General features: G+C 33.3%; 1 protein-coding gene across 1 annotated transcript in view; it reads left to right on the top strand.

The window, feature by feature from the left end:
- Positions 1-18820, top strand: part of LOC145256306 (phosducin-like protein) — a 42741-nt gene extending 23921 nt beyond the window's left edge. The window contains exons 5-8 of the mRNA XM_080115035.1: positions 2355-2457; positions 4881-4994; positions 10842-10966; positions 17799-18820. Coding sequence (XP_079971161.1) covers positions 2355-2457; positions 4881-4994; positions 10842-10966; positions 17799-17928 — 472 coding nt within the window. The 3' untranslated portion in view covers positions 17929-18820. The remainder of the gene's footprint in view (positions 1-2354; positions 2458-4880; positions 4995-10841; positions 10967-17798) is intronic.
- Positions 18821-19600: the final 780 nt, after the last annotated feature.

Here is a 19600-nt window from a genome sequence, read left to right as displayed (position 1 = left end):
AATCGATCTGTCGCCTCTTCCTTAACCAGCACCAACAAAACAACGAAACCGAACATTGTGTAGCAAAATAAAATATATCAAAATAAAGGGAGACAACCAAATGAAACATTGTATCAAAATAAAGGGAGACTATTTACTCTTAGATAAACAAAAAAAAAAAAAACATTGATGGCATGCTACACACACACAGAGTCAGCTGTTGCTCTCTCAGTGCATCAGTTTAGAGCAGGATTATCTGATTTTCTTTCATGATGTTGTTTGCATTAAAAGAAGTGCTGGACCATTAGTTGTCAGAAACTCAGTATTGCATTAAGTAATAATTTTCAAATGGCTTCTATCTTCCCCCCGAAGAAGAGATATATTCCAAAGTGAATACCGAACAAAAATTTAAAAAATGCAAATCCTATGTTATCCTGTTGCTGTAATATACAGATAATTTTCTCAAAATGCTGCCTCAGCAAGTGAACAACTACGAGTATCATTCCAAAAATAATGCCTCCTATTTTTGCATTGTCATCATGACTGAACTTATGCATTCATGACCTGAAATTTTTATCTCTCTGTTGCAGATATTGATGGTGTGAGATTCTAAGAAAGCATCCCCTGTCATGGACGTGTGTCCGAAGCAAAGATGGATCATTAAATTTCTGGTTAAAGTGCATTGAGAATGGTGGTGACTATGTAGAAAAACAAATTCTGGAGCACAAAGGGTTGCTCGTTTCAATAGTGCCACTTCCATCTTTACAGCTCTTCAACTTTTTGAGTTAAAAAATAGGAGGCATTACTTTTAGAATGACCCTCACCCTCATATAACAGGTTTTTATTAAAGGGAAACAACCAAATGAAACATCGTAGCAAAATAAAGGGAGACTATCTATCTACTCTTAGATAAACAAAAGACATTGATGGCATGCTACACACAGAGCCGGCTATTGGCCACCCAGTATACCAGTAGGTGTGTCAGAAATTTCGTGAAAATAGTGAATAATTCCACCCCATCTTTCCAAGCTTATAACTCCTCGAAAAATGTAATTCAAGCCCTAATTTTTTTTTCAATTAAAGGAGCAAGTACCAAGGTTTCATTAAAAAAAAAACAAAAAAAACGTGTTTTTTTTTTTTTAAAGGTTTTAAACTTCGCACTTTACAGGTAAATTTCTAAAAAACAGTTCTTTTTTTTGTTTTAAATTTGAATATATTATTTATTGACCTTTTCTCTTCAATTTGTGATATATAAGACTTTGGTACATAAATTAATTATTTACTTTTTAATAGACATTTCAAAATGGGAGGCGTGAATTATTCGACCCTCTGCCTTTCCAAGCTTATAACTCCACGAAAAATGTAATTCAAGCCCTAATATTTTTTTTTATTAAAGGAGCAAGGACCAAGGTTCCATTTAAAAAAAAAAAAAAGAAAAACAAATAACGTGGTTTAAAAAAAAAGGTTTTAAACTTCAAACTTTACAGGTAAAATTCTAAAAAACACTACTTGTTTTTGTTTTAAATTTGAATATATTATTTATTGACATTTTCTCTTCAATTTGTGAGTAAATTAATTATTTACTTTTTAATAGAAACTTGAAAATGGGAGGGGGCGTGAATTAAAAAAAAAACGTTTGTCTAAAATATTATATTTGGTTTATTGGAAAGAACATAAAATTTCACATTGACCCTGAAAATATCGTAAAAATAGAATCAATAGAAAAATTTTGATAGATTTTTAAAGTTTAAAAATTGAAAAATATTGAGTTCGGAAAATTCATTACTGTTTAAAAAAAAAAATATTTCTATTACTTTTAAAACAACTTTAATAGTTTATTTTGGAAGTATAATCCATAAAGAAAATAAATAACCCACTTTTAACAGAAAATTACGAGATTTTTATATTTTATTCGCAGTTTCGTGTTAGGGGTGTCAAAAATTTCTACAAAAATTCTGATAAACCTAGTATACCAGTCTATTGACAGCAGGATTTTCAAATTTCCTTTCATGATGTTGTTTGCATTAAAAGAGGTGCTGGATCATTAGTTTTCAGAAACTCAGTATTTATAATTTTCTGAGGACTTTTATCCTTTCCCGAAAAAGAGATATATTCTAAAAAATTTTGGGCAATTCACACACCTATCATATGTGACACACTGTTCGGAAATAAATGTGTAATTGAAGATTATAGAAATTCCTTCAATATCGTCATCATTACTTATTTTACTACATAAACTGTTTTCATACACAACATTGCCATAGCCCTCACACATCCTTCTCATATTTTGCATAATGCTTCAAGCAAACTAGAAACTCCTCCATTTTAATAATTTTTTTTTATTATCTTTGTGTTTTTTATTTTTCTACTTACAGTCCAAAATTTGGGAGAGTCTATGATTTAGCCGGTAGCGATTTTGTCGATACAATAGACAAAGAGAATCCAATAGTTACAGTCATTGTTCATGTCTATGGAAATGTAAGTATTCTCATAGTATTTAACTGTTATCATTCAAAAGACGAGTGAGAGATTTCTGGAAATTTTTTTTTTTTTAGATTCTGAAAATGATTTCGACAAAATATGCTAAAGCCTTATTACATCTGTTTAATTCTGCTTAAATCAGCTGTTATTTTTATTGTTATTGTTATCGTTATCATTATTGTTATCATTATTGTTGTTGTTATCATTATTGTTATTGTTATTATTATTGTTATCATTATCGTTATTGTTATCATTATTGTCATTGTTATTGTTATCATTATTGTTATCGTTATCATTATCATTATTGTTATCATTATTGTTATCGTTATCATTATCATTATTATTATCATTATTGTTATCATTATTGTTGTTGTTATCATTATTGTTATTGTTATTATTATTGTTATCATTATCGTTATTGTTATCATTATTGTTATCATTATTGTTGTTGTTATCATTATTGTTATTGTTATTATTATTATCATTATCGTTATTGTTATCATTATTGTCATTGTTATTGTTATCATTATTGTTATCGTTATCATTATCATTATTGTTATCATTATTGTTATCGTTATCATTATCATTATTATTATTGTTATTGTTATCATTATCATTATTGTTATCATTATTGTTATCGTTATCATCGTTATTGTTATCATTATTGTTATCATTATTGTTATTGTTATCATTATTATTATTGCTATCATTATTGTTATCATTATCATTATTGTTATCATTATCATTATCATTATTGTGATCATTATTGTTATTGTTATTGTTATCATTATTGTTATTGTTATCATTATTGTTATCATTATCATTATTGTTATTGTTATCGTTATTGTTATTATTATTATCATTATTGTTATCATTATCATTATTGTTATTGTTATCATTATTGTTATTGTTATCATTATTGTTATTGTTATCTGTGTGCTTGTCTTATCTCCTCTCCATCATTTCTTGCCAGATGTATATCCCTACCAACTGTACTGTTTTAATTGACGGAAAAATCTCATTTTAAAACAGGAAAAACCATAATTGTTTACCTTAGCAACATGCGATTAATCACCAATCACCATTTTTGTTGCTCACACGATCTCATTTAAAAAAAAATTTATGTGAAAGGTGACATGAAATGCTTTTTTGTGTTATTATATCAGAAGCTCACAGTATTAATGCTGGAGTCCCTCAGGGGTCCATCCTGGGCTCAACTCTTTTCCTGATCTACATTAATGATCTTCCAAATCACATCCTTACATCATTCGTAGACATTTATGTGATGACACTACCATCTATGGTAGCACATCTAAGTCAGTAAACGACCAAGTTCTCTCCGATTCTCTCTCCTCTGATCTTGAGCACGTGATACAATGGGGAAAGGAGTGGCTGGTTACTTTTAATGCATCTAAAACCAAGCTTCTCTCTTTATATCATCAACGTTCTGATCCCCATCTGGCATCAGTTGAAATGAATGACTCTCATCTTGAGGAGACCTCAAGTTTTAACAAGCTTCTGGGCTTAACCTTTACTCCTGATCTTAAATGGAACAGGTACATCAAATCTGCTGCCAAGGCCGCTGGAAAAATAGTGGGATCCTTCTATCGATCCAGTAGATATCTCACTGTTGATGCAATTCTCTATCTATATAAGAGCCAGGTACGTCCAAGGATGGAATACTGTTGCCACATCTGGGCAGGAGCTGCTAGAAAGGACTTGTCCTGCCTTGATAGAGTTCAAAATAAACTTCGTAGCCTCGTAGGAGATATCCTTTTTTCTTCCCTGCAACTTCTATCTCACAGAAGAGATGTTGCGAGTTTGTCTCTGCTGTATCATTATTTTCATGGAAAGTGTTCGACGGAGCTTCAGTCTATTGTCCCCCCTCGCCAAACTTTCACAAGAAACACTCGTCTAGCTGTAAACACTATCAATAATTCCCCCCACTCTTTATCTGTGCCTAAGCCTAAACGTAGATTCCTTGAACAAAGCTTCTTTCTTAGAACTGCACGCTTGTGGAATTGTCTTCCGTTTTCCTGCTTTCCAGCTGACTACAATATGGTTGTCTTCAAGTCTAACGTAAACAAGTTTTTGATGAGCTGTTCCATATAAGTTAACAAATTTACCGAATCTCCATTACTAACAGTTACTATATTGTCCAATTTCTACTGTACACTCTTTAACCCTTATCCTTGAGTGGCCTCTTGGCCTTGATAAGTGGTGATGCCTATGTAAAAAAAAAATATAGATTTATTAAACGTTTACTTTGTTTCTCATTTGTTGTTTATTTTAAATTTTAATCTAAATTTAAAAACTGTGTCACGAAGAAATCCTTGACAGTGTTGACTTGCTACATCAAATAATAAATAAAAAAAACATCCAAGATTCTTTGCAATTTATCTTTTCTTCGTCTCTTGTAGAAAGTTGATGCCTGTGATGCCATGGACGGATGCATACAATGTTTGTCGCAGGAATACCCTTCAATTAAATTCTGCCGAATTAATGCTAAAGATGCAAAACTCAGCCGCAGATTTGTAAGTTGCTTTGATTTGTCCAAACTTCATCTTTATATCTTCTCATATTCATATTCCAAATTACATGATATGCCGTAAAACAAAAACAACCAACCAACAAACCAACCAACCAACCAAACATCAGGTGAGAAGACAAAAAAACTATTCATGTCCGTCTCAAATTCGAATCAACATAGAAATGAGATTACTGTCAACGGATGCAAATACATGAGTTTTAATTGAATTATTTGTTCTCCAAAGATGCTTAGAATATTTAAGATATTGATTTGCTTTAGTAAAGTGTTTTAGAATCTTTGCAAATCGGTTTTTTTATTTTATATATATACTAGCGGGGGGTACAACCCTGTTAAAAAAAACAAAAAACGTTGGCCGGTTGTTTGGAGGTGTAAAAGAAAAAAAATAGTTTTAGTATAAAGGTAGGCTTGAACCCCGAACGTTTGACGCGGAGGTGGAAAGGAAATGGAAAAAAAAAACCTGCGACCTAACCATCTCGACCACGGGAACAGATGAATTGATAAGTGTGTTGACGCTTATAAACCGAAATTAGCAGGTGCGACAACGTCAAGTTGCGGAAGCCAGTTTCTGTTTTCCCCGCTATGTGGCAATCAAACAATAAAAAAAAAACACAAGAAAACTAACGTAAGGCAAACGAACGATGAAAACAGAAAAATGAACACGTGAAAAATGGCTTAAATAGGCCTGTTTCGATATTAAAATTTAAAAAAATCGGTGGGCACCTGGGTGTTTTTGGGTGTCACTAAGAATAAGCGAAGTAAAAAAAAAAAAGCAGAAAAACGAAGATTACGTGAAAAGTGTCTTAAATAACACTGGTTAAATATTTAAATTTAAAAACTCGAAAAAAAAACCCATCTCACCACGATTCGAACCCAAAATGTTTTGATAATGAACCAAGGCCTTAACCAACTGAGCTAACATGATGTACATGAAATTTGTTCGGTTTTTCAACTATTTAAAGTAAATCAGGTCACAACGTTATCTGACGCATGCGTAGAATCGGTCATTGTCACGAGAGGACCGTTTTTGTTGCCCCCCCCTGTCGAAAATTGTCGATTTCGGGGTGAAAAAGTTATCATTTTTGGCCAATTTTTCGATATTTTTCAAGCAAAGGATGGAGCTTCGATGTGATACCGAGTTTGTGAATTTTCGTCGCGTCTGTCGAAAGTTTTTAGCAGACATCCAAACATACACACATACATACATACATACATACATACATTTTCGTTTTTATATATATAGATAATCTATGTTTAAAAATTGAATTTTATAAAATTGCTTACTTGCTTATAAAAAAATGATATTTTGGTGAATTTAATTTAGGGATCAATTAGTTTTCAAGAACCCTACAAAATAAACAAAACAAAAGGAGCACTTTCAAGTCAACAATAAAAAAATAATTCTTTTATGTAAAAAAAAAATGTTTGTTCATTAATATTTTAAGTATAAATCGAATAATCATAGAGAAAGAACATTTTAAAACGAGAATTTATTGGAAAGTTTTGCAGATTAAAAAAAAGTACCCTACACTAACAAATACACATTTAATATATCTCCCCCACCCCCACCCTTTTCTACAAATAAATATTTCCTTATATTAAAAATTGACGAAATGTGACAAAAAAACCAAACAACTCTGGTTTATTATCTGTTTATTTACAGATGCCACTTGTGTCGAAAGTCAATGAGTGTCAACTCAAAGGACTCCCTTTTGTTTTGATCCGTTTATGAGATCCTTGAAACCTAATTGACTTACATTGTGGCACAATGGCTAGCCCCTTTTTAAGGGAGCTGTGGGCTGCTACATTAATAACCCCTTTATATAGCTTCTAACGTTGTGCCTGACTTTGTGATGAAGTTAAAAACATTTCATGCAGGTGTTTTGTGGGTTTGGGAACATTAGATCATGTCGGTTGGGTTTGAATGACAGGTGTTATGAAACTTTTAAAGGTCAGACTTACACGCGGATATATGAAGGTGAAAACTAAAACATTGTGTGAAACGCATTGTTCTCTCCCATTCTCTCTCTCTCTTTCTTTCTCTACTTCTCTCATTGACTCCCTTTCTCTCTCTTTCAATGAAGAAAGAGAGAATTAAATATAATTTAATTGTTTTAAAACAGTTAACGCTTGGCTTCTTGGGTCGGCGGACGCAATCAAAGCATGCGTCCGATTTCTGCTGGTTCCATAAAAATATGCCTCGTATTTGTTAAATCTTAAATAAATTATATATATTTTTATAAAAATGCATTTGTCGCTGTTTTCATACAAGTGTTCGATTTCTGCATACCATTAATGCCGACGACAGAAAGCTGCCTGTAACGACACAATGACTACACAAGAAGCGACGATGGGAAGACGCCTGCAATGACCACACATAATGCGACCCATGCTAGACAGTTATAGCCAACGACGGATCGACCCGTTCTCGTTGATGTTTCCAGCATGGGCCTATCTTTTAGATATCGTTGAATATCGTTCATTCCCCGAGGAGCTGGTTGCGTTCCCAAGATATTTCTCAACCAAGTAACCCTCCAGGGGAGCAATAGTACTACAACATATTTTATTTCGCCAAACAAGTTTAACAAAACTAGGTTAGGCACATGGCCAATCAAAAAATTGGGGAGGGGGGGGGATTCTATGGTCATCCTTGTCAACGTAGCTTTGATTTGTCTACGCTAATCCAAGCTAGAGTTCTTGGTCACCATAATACTACAAATGCACCATGGGTCATCTTACTTAAGATTCCCAAATTCAATTGTTATTTTTTTTATATAGATAATCTACATGTAAAAATAAAATTAAACAAAAAATCGTTTTTATTATGTTAAAAATTTCACTGGTGTAAGGTGGGAAGTGGAGAGCTGGTTGGGGGTGGGTATGTAGTCTGACTCCAAGATGAGGATGAGATCAATTAGTTGGGTGGCCAAGGACGAAAAGAAAAGCTGGAGTATGGGCATCTTGATCACAAATAAAAATATTACGCTCTTCAACATGGGGTGTGAAAATCGTGTTAAAAATGATATTATTCAAATAAGGTTTAAATTAAAATAAAAAAAAGAAATTTTCCATTATTGTGTTATATACGAAAGCGGACAAACCCCAGTAATTAAAGAAAGATGTAAGTAGGATTAAAAAGAATATTTATTATTAGGAAAATGCTAGAATTGAACCGAGTATTCAAAAGTTAAAAGTGAATACATGTTGCAATCTCAGGAATTTAGTGAATTGACCATTATGTTTAGAAATAACTAAATAACAATACAACTAGTTACGTCAGATATCAGACAATGTAAATTAAGAAATGTCTTTGTTTTGCCAAAAACGTGTTAGACATATGTGTATGTGAATCCACGTGAGGAGAGCACATGTTTGAGCACATTTCTGACATCACAAAGAAAGATAGGTTTTCAATATATTCAGTAAGAGGGTTCGAAATCAATCAGTCAGATTAGAGAGAGCAGTAGAGACAGATCAGTCAGGGTCGATTCATGAAGGAGGAGAGTTAGCTAAGCCCGTTTTGGAAGTGAAAGAATGGGAAGAAAGACAAAGTAGAAATCAGCAAGGCATTGAATCCCTGATCATCTCATCCGGATGAAATAAAGATCATCATATTTATAAGTTTTCGTTTGTCTTCATCGTTATTTCATCCACTGAAAGGTAATGTGATTTTGTCTACTGTATTTGTAAAAGAATTTAATATGAAACACCCTACCAAAGTGTAACTGAATTCTTCATCAATAATGTGTTCGTCTCCTATGTGTTAAACGAACTGTCTCTCCTTATAGCAAGCTCCTATTATAAATATGAACTGTGTGTAATCTATTATAAATGCCGTTATCCATCCCCGTTCTATAATCCCATTACCTGTTGTTCTCGAGATATACACAACCCTGCTATTCAACAATTGAACAAACATTGCCAAAGCTGCTGCAAAGAAGAAGAACACCTGAGACTATCCTGTATCTCTACAAAGCCACCATTTGCCCAAGCATGGACTATTTTTGCCATATTTGGGCTGGTGCATCTATCACAAGTCTCAAATCTAATAGGTCCTGCATCATAAACCATGGCCCAACCTTTGTCCGATAGCCGCAGTGTTACATTTCTGTACCTGTTTTATGAGTATTTATGAGTACTTTAATGAAATGTCCTTTGTTTTATGAGTATTTATGAGTACTTTAATGAAATGTCCTTTGTTTTATGAGTACTTTAATGAAATGTCCTTTGTTTTATGAGTATTTATGAGTACTTTAATGAAATGTCCTTTGTTTTATGAGTATTTATGAGTACTTTAATGAAATGTCCTTTGTTTTATGAGTACTTTAATGAAATGTCCTTTGTTTTATGAGTATTTATGAGTACTTTAATGAAATGTCCTTTGTTTTATGAGTATTTATGAGTACTTTAATGAAATGTCCTTTGTTTTATGAGTACTTTAATGAAATGTCCTTTGTTTTATGAGTATTTATGAGTACTTTAATGAAATGTCCTTTGTTTTATGAGTATTTATGAGTACTTTAATGAAATGTCCTTTGTTTTATGAGTACTTTAATGAAATGTCCTTTGTTTTATGAGTATTTATGAGTACTTTAATGAAATGTCCTTTGTTTTATGAGTATTTATGAGTACTTTAATGAAATGTCCTTTGTTTTATGAGTACTTTAATGAAATGTCCTTTGTTTTATGAGTATTTATGAGTACTTTAATGAAATGTCCTTTGTTTTATGAGTATTTATGAGTACTTTAATGAAATGTCCTTTGTTTTATGAGTATTTTATGAGTACTTTAATGAAATGTCCTTTGTTTTATGAGTATTTATGAGTACTTTAATGAAATGTCCTTTGTTTTATGAGTATTTATGAGTACTTTAATGAAATGTCCTTTGTTTTATGAGTACTTTAATGAAATGTCCTTTGTTTTATGAGTATTTATGAGTACTTTAATGAAATGTCCTTTGTTTTATGAGTATTTATGAGTACTTTAATGAAATGTCCTTTGTTTTATGAGTACTTTAATGAAATGTCCTTTGTTTTATGAGTACTTTAATGAAATGTCCTTTGTTTTATGAGTATTTATGAGTACTTTAATGAAATGTCCTTTGTTTTATGAGTATTTATGAGTACTTTAATGAAATGTCCTTTGATGAGATCAGCACTTGTACTTCTTTGATGTATATCCTCCCGACTAACCTGTCAAGCAGCGAAATGCCACACGCTCACTGTTAATGTCCATCGGATTTTTATCTGTTTATCAACTGTTTCATGAATGCGTATGCGTGACTCATGTGCATGACAGATTACTAATGTTAAGAATAAGTAGGTTTGAAAACACTTGTTAAAGATTGTGTCAAACTGGCCTAATGGTTACTGTACTTAACTAGCTGTCTTTAGGTTTTGGTTTCAATCTCAGCTTAAGTTTTTTTTAATTTATTTATTTAAAAGAAGTGAACTGTTTAGAAAAAAGCATAATTCTCACATGCACATGTCTCAGTTTCTGTATGAATTAAAATATATTATTTATATGTATTTTACGACTGGGCAATGCCAAGTGGCCTGCTAGTATTCTGTAGATCTTGCTTGCTTGCTCTGGGGACATGCTGAATGACGTCATTGTTTTGTGACATTATCCATTCAATCAGAAATGGGAATAATTGTTCACAGTCTATGACATCACTAAAAGATGACATTACCCATCAAAGGAAGCCTAATCTTAATCATAACCCATTAAGCTACGGGTTATCTACGAGTTGAATCGTCTAAACCCATGAGGATCTGCGTCTGTTCTAATTTCCTAAAATTCTTGCTGACTTTGAACCTGTTTAATTTTTCAGGCCTCGCAAGGCGTTCCTGCCCTTTTGATTTACAAGGCGGGAGAACTGATCGGAAATTTCATTGCCCTTGGGAAGGAATTTGGTGAAGACTTTTTTGCAACTGACATTGAAAGCTTCCTGCAAGAGTAAGTGGAAATAAAATAAGAAAAATACAATCATTTCTTTAAAAATATCTTCCGAATGCTTTTAAAGCATGGTTATGCCTTTAGTTGTTTGTTTTAATTAATAAATTATTTTGTTGTTTATTTTAATTAGAAAATTAGTTTTTTCATCTAGCAATTTTTTTGTACGTAGTTTAACAATTATTTTTAGGTGCATGTCCTCCATTTTTATGAAGCAACAAAAATAGAGAAAAAACTGTACAATTTACATACTCATGGCAGAAAGAAAATATCATATTCCAAAAGTTACATAAATTGATCAAGTAGTTTTATTTTTAAATAAAAAAACAAACAGATTTTATGGTTAACCAAGGAGCAACTTTCTCGCATTGCCATTTTGAAAACAGGCTAAAGAAACAAGAGAGAAAACTCCATATAATCCAAACTCGTGAGATTTTAGAAAGTGATTCTTAATATGAGGAGGGGGCTAGAAATGATTTTCTTTATGAAAAATACTTGATCAATTTATATGATTTTTGGAATATGATATAATTTGTTTTTGGTTTAATTTTCAAATAATTTTTACTTGTTATAGATAGTAAATTTTTTCTGTTTCTTTGTTATTTTAGCAAAAATCGAAATATTGAATTTCAAATAAAATCGATGGTATCTACTTAATTGTCATGTCGCAAGAATGAACATATCCAAAAACTTTGAAAAACTATAAGGTAGAAATTTAATTATTAATGAAAAATGTTTGCAAAGAAAATTAGCAAAAATTGAATTTTGTAAAAAAATAAATAAATAGGAGAGTTCAAATCTTAACAAGCGAGGTAATCTCTGATAACTGAAAATCTTAGGCCAATTTAACAAAACTATTTTTGATAATTGTCTTTGAAAACTATTTACATTAACATTTAAGTATTTTACTTTATTGCTTTTCGTAATTTTTGGATATGTTAATTACAGTGCCATGCCCATTAACTAGATACCATTAGTTTCACTTGAATTTCGCTCTAATGACGCAGAAGCACCTTTTCTTGTTTGTATTCGACGTGTGTGTATATATATATATATATATATATATATATATATATATATATATATATATAAAAGTGAGAATGTGTGTGTGAGGACACATACTCGACCTATGTACTCAACGAATGTTTGATCTACAGACTTGAAACTTGGTATATATGATATTCAGACATGTAGAAAATTTTTTAATCAGTTTTCATCCAGAAAAAAGGGCTGCTAAGGGGTAAAAATTGAAAAATTGGAATATGGGGGTCATCGGATTTATATCTGTTTGACAACTGTTTCAGGAATGCGCATTTGTGAATCGTTCACATGACAGATTACTTATATTAAGAATAAGTAGGTTTGAAAACACTTTTTAAAGCTCGTATCAAACTGGTGTAATGGTTATCGTACTTGACTCACTGTCGTTAGGTTTTGGTTTCGATCTCCGCTTTTCATTTTTTTTTTAAAGGAATTTAACATTACTTTTAATACCTACAGTATTTCTGTTTCTAATAAATAATGATTCTGCATTAATTAAAATATAATATTTATGTGTATTTTATGACCGGGCAATGCCGGGCAGCCTTCTAGTATTTCTATATTTCTATATGAAAATTATTAAAATGATTAAAATCTGATGCTATGAAATTTAAAATGGAGGTGGAGAGACCGTCCCTTTTGAGAAAGCCTGCATAAAACGGGTGATACGTCGAGCCTCCAGGTCTCTCTGCCTTCATTTTGAATTTCATATTTTCATGTATAGAATTTGCTCATAAACTAATCATTATGAATTTTGGAACACAGTTACTACACAAAGGTATTAATGTCGGATATGTTTAGTTTTATCCAAAGAGAATGAAAGCTCTTAGTGAAAATTCGGATATTTCTGCTTTTTACAAAATTTTACAGTAGATTTCCTTCAATTTTAGTTTAAAAGTGTTTTTTTTATGCATAATATGAACCCAACATCACGTTTGACAAAATGTTTCTTTTTACTTTAAAATCACCACTTACTAAGGCCGAAAAGCTACTCAAGGATAAGGGTTAATAAGTGTTAGAGAGTTGAAAAAACAACTCAGTGATTATCAGTAATGGTGACACTTGGGTAGGACTTAGTTATTTAAGAGGATGGATCAACAAAAAGTTATTTACATATGATTTGAAAAGGACCAAGTTATAGTCAGCTAGGAAGCAGCTTCACGGTATCGTGTTTCACAGACAGTTTTAGGAAATAAATTTTGCTCATAGAATTTACGCTTAATTTTAAGCACAGAGTGTAAGGAAAATAGTTGACGGTTGTTGTATCTAAATGTGTATTTGTTACTAATGTTTTCTTGGACTAACCACTAAGGATTCCGTCCTATCAGCAGGTGTAAAGTACTGGGGCTGCTGTATTGCCATTTGGTGAATAGATTCTGGACCATGCAGACACTTCTGGTGAGGCTTCTCGATGCCATATTAGTGGGTAATTGTTACGGCTTTACCTTGTCATGGTCTACAAACAAAAAATATTTCTTCATCTCTTTTTTGTCCTTTAGTTTCTCTCTCTGGATTGCTCTAACCAAGTCTGTCGACCTATTCTACAAATCCTAAAACTCTATCATGAAAAGTCTCCAGAAAAAATACATTATTAACCCCGGAACTTCAACTTCCAACGCACTACCATGTCTCTTTCTCTAACATTAGGGGTTTACATTCCAACCTTCCAGTGGTTGAAATCCAATTACGGGAGACCAAACCTGACCTATTCTTCCTAAGAGAAACTGGCATTGGACCGACTTTGTTATTAAAAGATATTCTAGTTTAACATCCAAATCTGCTCCCCCCCCCCGCCCCCCAAGATTGACAGGGCCATGGAATATGTGCCATGTGGTAAGGGCATCTCCAGAGAAGACCCTAAATTGCCCTATATGTGCTTTCGAATTGCACTTGCTCACACCACTGCATTTATATTTGCCCTCTATGGACCTGAAGTAATCATTGAACAAAGCCACACTCTTTTCCAAAAACTTTGCAGCTAATTCTACCCTATGCGATGAGGGCTGCCAACCCCTGATATTTCCTCCTGTGCCTGAAAACATGCTATGTGACATACAAATATCTGTGCGTGATGTTGTCAAGCTAATCAAAAATCTCAATTTTAGTAAAGCAACTGGCCCTGATAGCATTCCTATTATAGTGCTCAAAAAGTTTCAACCAGAACTAGCTCCCATACTTACAAAGTTATTTAAGCATTGTCTTAAAGAGAATTGCTTCCCAACACCCTGGAAAACCTCATCAGTATGCCCCGTATTTGAAAATTAGGTTCATAAAAGTAGTGGTTGACGGGCAAAAATCTGAAGCTCACAGAATTAATGCTGGAGTGACTCAGGGGTCCATCCTGGGCCCAACTCTCTTTTTGATCTACATCAATGATCTCTCAAATCACATTTAAGATCAGTTGTAGACATTTCTGATGACGACACTACCATCTATGGTAACATTTCAAAGGCTGTAAACGATCAAGTTCTCTCTGATTCTCTCTCCTTTGATCTAGAGCACGTGGTATGATGGGGGGAAAAGGTGACTGGTTAATTTTAATGCATCTAAGACCAAACTTCTATCTTTTCATCATCGCCACTCTGATCCTCATCTGGCATCTTGAGGAGGATCCATGTTTTGACAAACTTCCGGGCTTGATGTTTACTCCTGATCTGAGATGGAACACGTACATCAAATCTGTTGCCAAGATTGCTGAGAAAATAGTGGGATCGTTTTACCGTTCCAGTAGATATCTCTCTGCTGATACAATTCTCTACATGTATAAGAGCCAAGTGCGTCCAAGGATGGAGTATTGTTGCCACATCTGGGAAGGAGCTGCTAGAAGCACCTTACCCTGCCTTGACAGAGTTCAAAATAGACTTCATAGCCTAGTGGGGGATGCCCTTTTCTCTTCCCTGGAACCTCTTTCCCACAGAAGAGATGTTGCAAGCTTGTCTCTGCTTTATCATTATTTTCATGGCAAGTGCTCATCTGAGCTCCAATCTATGGTTCCCCTGGCCTGACTTTCACGAAAAACACTCGTCTAGTTGAAACTACTATCAATAATTTCCCCAACTCTTTATCCGTGCCTAAACCTAAACGTAGATTCCATGAACAAAGCTTCTTTCTTAGAACTGCACGCCTGTGGAACCCTGCTTTGTTTTCCTGCTTTCCAACTGACTACAATATGGTCGTCTTCAAGTCCAACGTGAACAAATTCTTGATGAGCCATCCTCTTAAGTAATCCAATTTACAAAATATCCACTACTAATGATGACTGCCATGTTCCCCTTGACCACTCTACACTCATTAACCCTTATCCTCGAGTGGGCCCTAGGCCTTGATAAGTGGTGACTCCTTTAAACAAAAAGACGTGGGGTGGGGGTTGGAACATGGATTAGAGCTCAGTTGAACATCTGCCATGAAAGTAACAATAGAAAATAAATTCAAACTTTTCAGATTTGCATTAAATTTGGTTCATAGTAATTTGCCATCAATTAAGCAAAGTTTCCTGAATTTTCTTAAGCACCTTCAAATTTAAGCCTGACATTATAAACATTTTTTTAGAATCAAAATTGTGTAATAGAGTTTGATAAAAATTAAAATAAGGATTCCGTATTATTATATCTTGATTGTATTCTTTGTATTGCTCGCACTGAGGCTTAAACCTTCAACCTCTAGAAGATTGTCACCTATAACTTTTATTCAACATTAGCGAGGGGTACCCGGCGTTGCCCGGGTGTTTGGAGGTGTGTGTGGTTTTGGGTAAATCAAAACTCCGGGGGGGGGGTAAATTAAAAAAAAATGTTTTGGTAGGTAAGTATGAGGATTGAACCCGAACCGTTGAGGCAAAGTTGGAAATTAAAGTGTGAAAAAAAAAGAGTGCAACGGTTATAACCATTGACCCACCGCGAGATGCTAACGGAAACACGTTTGAATTTATTTAATTACTTGGATTTGGCAGGTGCACGTTTTAATGACTTAATGAGGTCAAGTTTGACTGCTGGACAGCATTTCATTTACTTCGGGAACACTTTTTTTTATTTCTATTTTTCCAAGATGTTGGGGGGGGACCAGCTCCCCTTGTCCAAATTGAATAGCAATTGTTTGATATATGGAAAATATTTCCACATTGATCAAAGCTGATTGCTTTCGGACATTTCCTGCGGTAGATGGAAAATGCCGCCAGAATTAGTGTCGCTTTTATTATAGGAAAAAGACCAATCCACATGCGGCGAGCGACAAATGTTGAATATTTATCTTCCCGAAGTCGAGCAAATTAAATAGACAGGCGAGCTTCATTGTTAACTCTGAGATATTACGATTTACATGTGATATAAAAAGTTTTAAAAAGTTGTGAACCGACTGACCACTTCTCTGAAAAAAGCCTTTTGTAGACATAGAGAAAAAGCGAACACACATACATACATTTTCGCTTTTATATTTAGAGATTACCAGATTGTTTTTATTTTATATCGTTTGCACATTTCCTTGATTGCTTTTTTTCTTAACTTTTTACTGACTTTAGTTGAATTAGTAGAACGACTCGCATTGGCCATGTTTTAAAAGGTTGAGAAGAACTGGTTTTTCAATGATTACATTTCAGATTTGAAGATTGATGCAATCGAGAGTTGTTTCACAAATTGGATTTTTTTTTTTGTTAGTTTTTAGATTTTTTTTGGATAACTTTGACTTTAGTTATGTTAAACTAGCAGGGTTGCACACATATGAAAAATAACACAAATAATGTCCAAATTCGTATTATCAGTGAACACTGTTTATCACATTTGTCCTCAATTGAAAAAATATATTAAATTTACAGGATTGCAAATGTGATGTTCACATCTGATCAGTTCTTAAAAAAAAAAACTGCTGTTTATAAAAAATATACATATATATAGGGTGGAATGATAAAATTGTTGCCCCAGAAAAGACGACATGATTCCATTTCCATTTGATGAAAACCGGTTTTCTTTTTTTGTTGTAAACCATCTACTAGTTAGCGCAAATCCCAAGAGCGATAGGATCTTCCTATTATGTCTGAAAGTGACACAATGTTCAACAAGCGAGATTGGCGATGTGCTGCTGTACGACTTATGCTCTCTACCAATCCAAGTTATGACAATAGGACCATTGCTAGCACCTTCAAAATGCAAATCTGGATATCAGGGACGTGCCCAGGTTGATGAAAACAAAGTTTCTATCCACAGTTATGGTCTTTGGTGGTTTCAAGTGAGGGCCACATTATGCCACCTCACATCTTCAAAGTCGGCTTGAAACAAAAGTGTATCTAGATGTGCTGAAGACTGTGGTAATCCCTTGGTGCAATCAGATGGCTGCTGGCAGACCCTGGGTGGGGCAACAGGACTTGGTACTAGCCCACAACTCCAAAGAGACCCAGGCTTGCCTTCAGAAGGAGTGCTACGACATTGTACTCATCTCTCACTGCCCCTCCCTCTCGTCTTTTTACCTGAACTGTTGGACTACTTCATTTGGTCATACAATGAGAACATCACCAACACGAACTCCCACAACACCTAAGTCAGCCTGATCGCCACCATCTACCAAGTATTCGCCAAGCTCCTGCTGGCTCTTGTGAGAAAGGCATGCTCCCTGTTCTGGACCCGTATCGAGGTGGTGATTAAGGCTGAAGGCGGCTACATTAAAGAGAATTTTTCCAATAAAAGTCTTAAAATAAAGCTGTAGTGTTGTTTTTTTCTTTTAGGGTGACAGTTGTATTATTCTATCCTGTAGTTTTTTTGTTTTGTTTTTAATTCAATGAAATTTTTTTTTCTTTTCTTTTTCTTTACAGACATGGATTTCTCCCAAATAACAGTTCTGTGGACACTGTGATCAAAGCCAGCAAGACTGTGCGTCAGTGCGAAACTCCAATCTTCGATGATGGTGATGACTGTGACAGCGACTTTGATGTCGATTATTGACAACATATTTTGTTTTCTTTTTTGGAGACGATTAACATGTTCCGTGTAACGTGAATAATTCCGCACGTGGATGATAGCATTCGCGACTTTGAGAGAAATGAAAGATACCAGAAGTGCTTATCGGTTCTTTTATTTAAATTGTTTACATCTGTGACCCTGTAAAATCATTTTTGTTTAGGAAAATCAAAATCTTTTTATGTTGTCAATACCTCCGACAGACGCAGGCAAGATGGCAACACTCATAATAGTATTATGTAATCAGTAAATATTGGTAAAACTGTAGCCCTGCACCTGTTGCTACTACCCCCTTGCTCACCTGATGATATTCCAAACCACAAAGTTGAATTATCAACCCACTTCAAGACCAGATAGCTGTTTAAGAAGCCATCCTTAAAAATGCTATCTGGTTCAAAAGTGAGTGATCATTTTATGTTAAATTTATATGTGAAAATTATTCCCCGCTTTAAAGTCTAAAATAATGCTTTGTTTTGTTTGTTTTATTTATTTTTACTGTCTACCTTTTCAGGTTATTTAGATGTAATCACTTAAAGAAGTAGAATCTCACTCGTGTATTTTTGTGTGTGTGACGGGGGTAAATTAGCTGAACATGCAGGGCTACAATAATACCTAAACATTTAAAACTAAAAATAAAATCAAAACTATTTGTTTTGTTTCATATTATTTGGATTCTTCGGACTACTGTTCTCATATTGAATGTTTTTAAAAACGTTTTTTTTATAATTTCCGGTCAATGTAACCTCCGACCTTCTTCAGGTTATGTAATGAAATTCTTTATGTAAGTATATAGATTTAATTTTATTTCATTATTATTGAGAGATGTGAGGTGCCAAAAGCAATACAGAAAACTAGAAAAGTGAAAGAAAAAACAAAAGCAAACAGATGAGATTGTATTGAGATGACGGTAAACAAGTACCTATTTTTATTATTTAAAAATTTTTTTTGTTTTTTACTAAAAATATTTCACAATCATTAGCAAACTAGGTTACTGATATGTCTGGGGTAGTGTAAAGTCCTTGGATAATAAAGGTCTTTTGTTAATTTTGGGAAAAAGTTCTCCCTTTATGAAAAGTGATAATCAAAATGGTGGAAAAAGTATGTGTGCAGAAGATTTATAATATATATATATATATATATATATATATAATATATATATATATATATATATATATATATATATACCTATTAAAATGGCACAGTGGAAACATTAAAGGTATTTGCGGCTTCTCTTCCAATTTTCAGATTTTAATCATGTCAAATCACACTTTATTTCCTTTTGACCGATTGATTGTTGCTATTCCTTCTGATGAGTTAAGGGCAAAATAGATTCACTGATTGATATAAAAAGTGATTGATTTTGCGCTATGAAACAGATATTGTCAAGAATTGCAAATGTCAACTGAATTATTAATGAAATAAATTATAAGATGGTCAACATCATGAATTTTGGAATATAACTTTTTGTCATTTATTCACTATATATATATATATATATATATATATATATATATATATATATATATAGAGAGAGAGAGAGAGAGAAAGTTATAAAATATATATGGCAATTAAGCTACACAGAATATTCCACATTTCCTCCATGCTAGGATTCATCAAGCTTATGCAAGGAGTTGTGGTTGTTTCGCGTTTTTATATA

This window comes from Euprymna scolopes, chromosome 32, assembly GCF_053919585.1.
Source record: "Euprymna scolopes isolate OS-2025 chromosome 32, ASM5391958v1, whole genome shotgun sequence".
NCBI classification, from domain to species: Eukaryota; Metazoa; Mollusca; class Cephalopoda; order Sepiida; family Sepiolidae; genus Euprymna; species Euprymna scolopes.
This window is presented reverse-complemented; position numbering and strand designations above follow the sequence as displayed.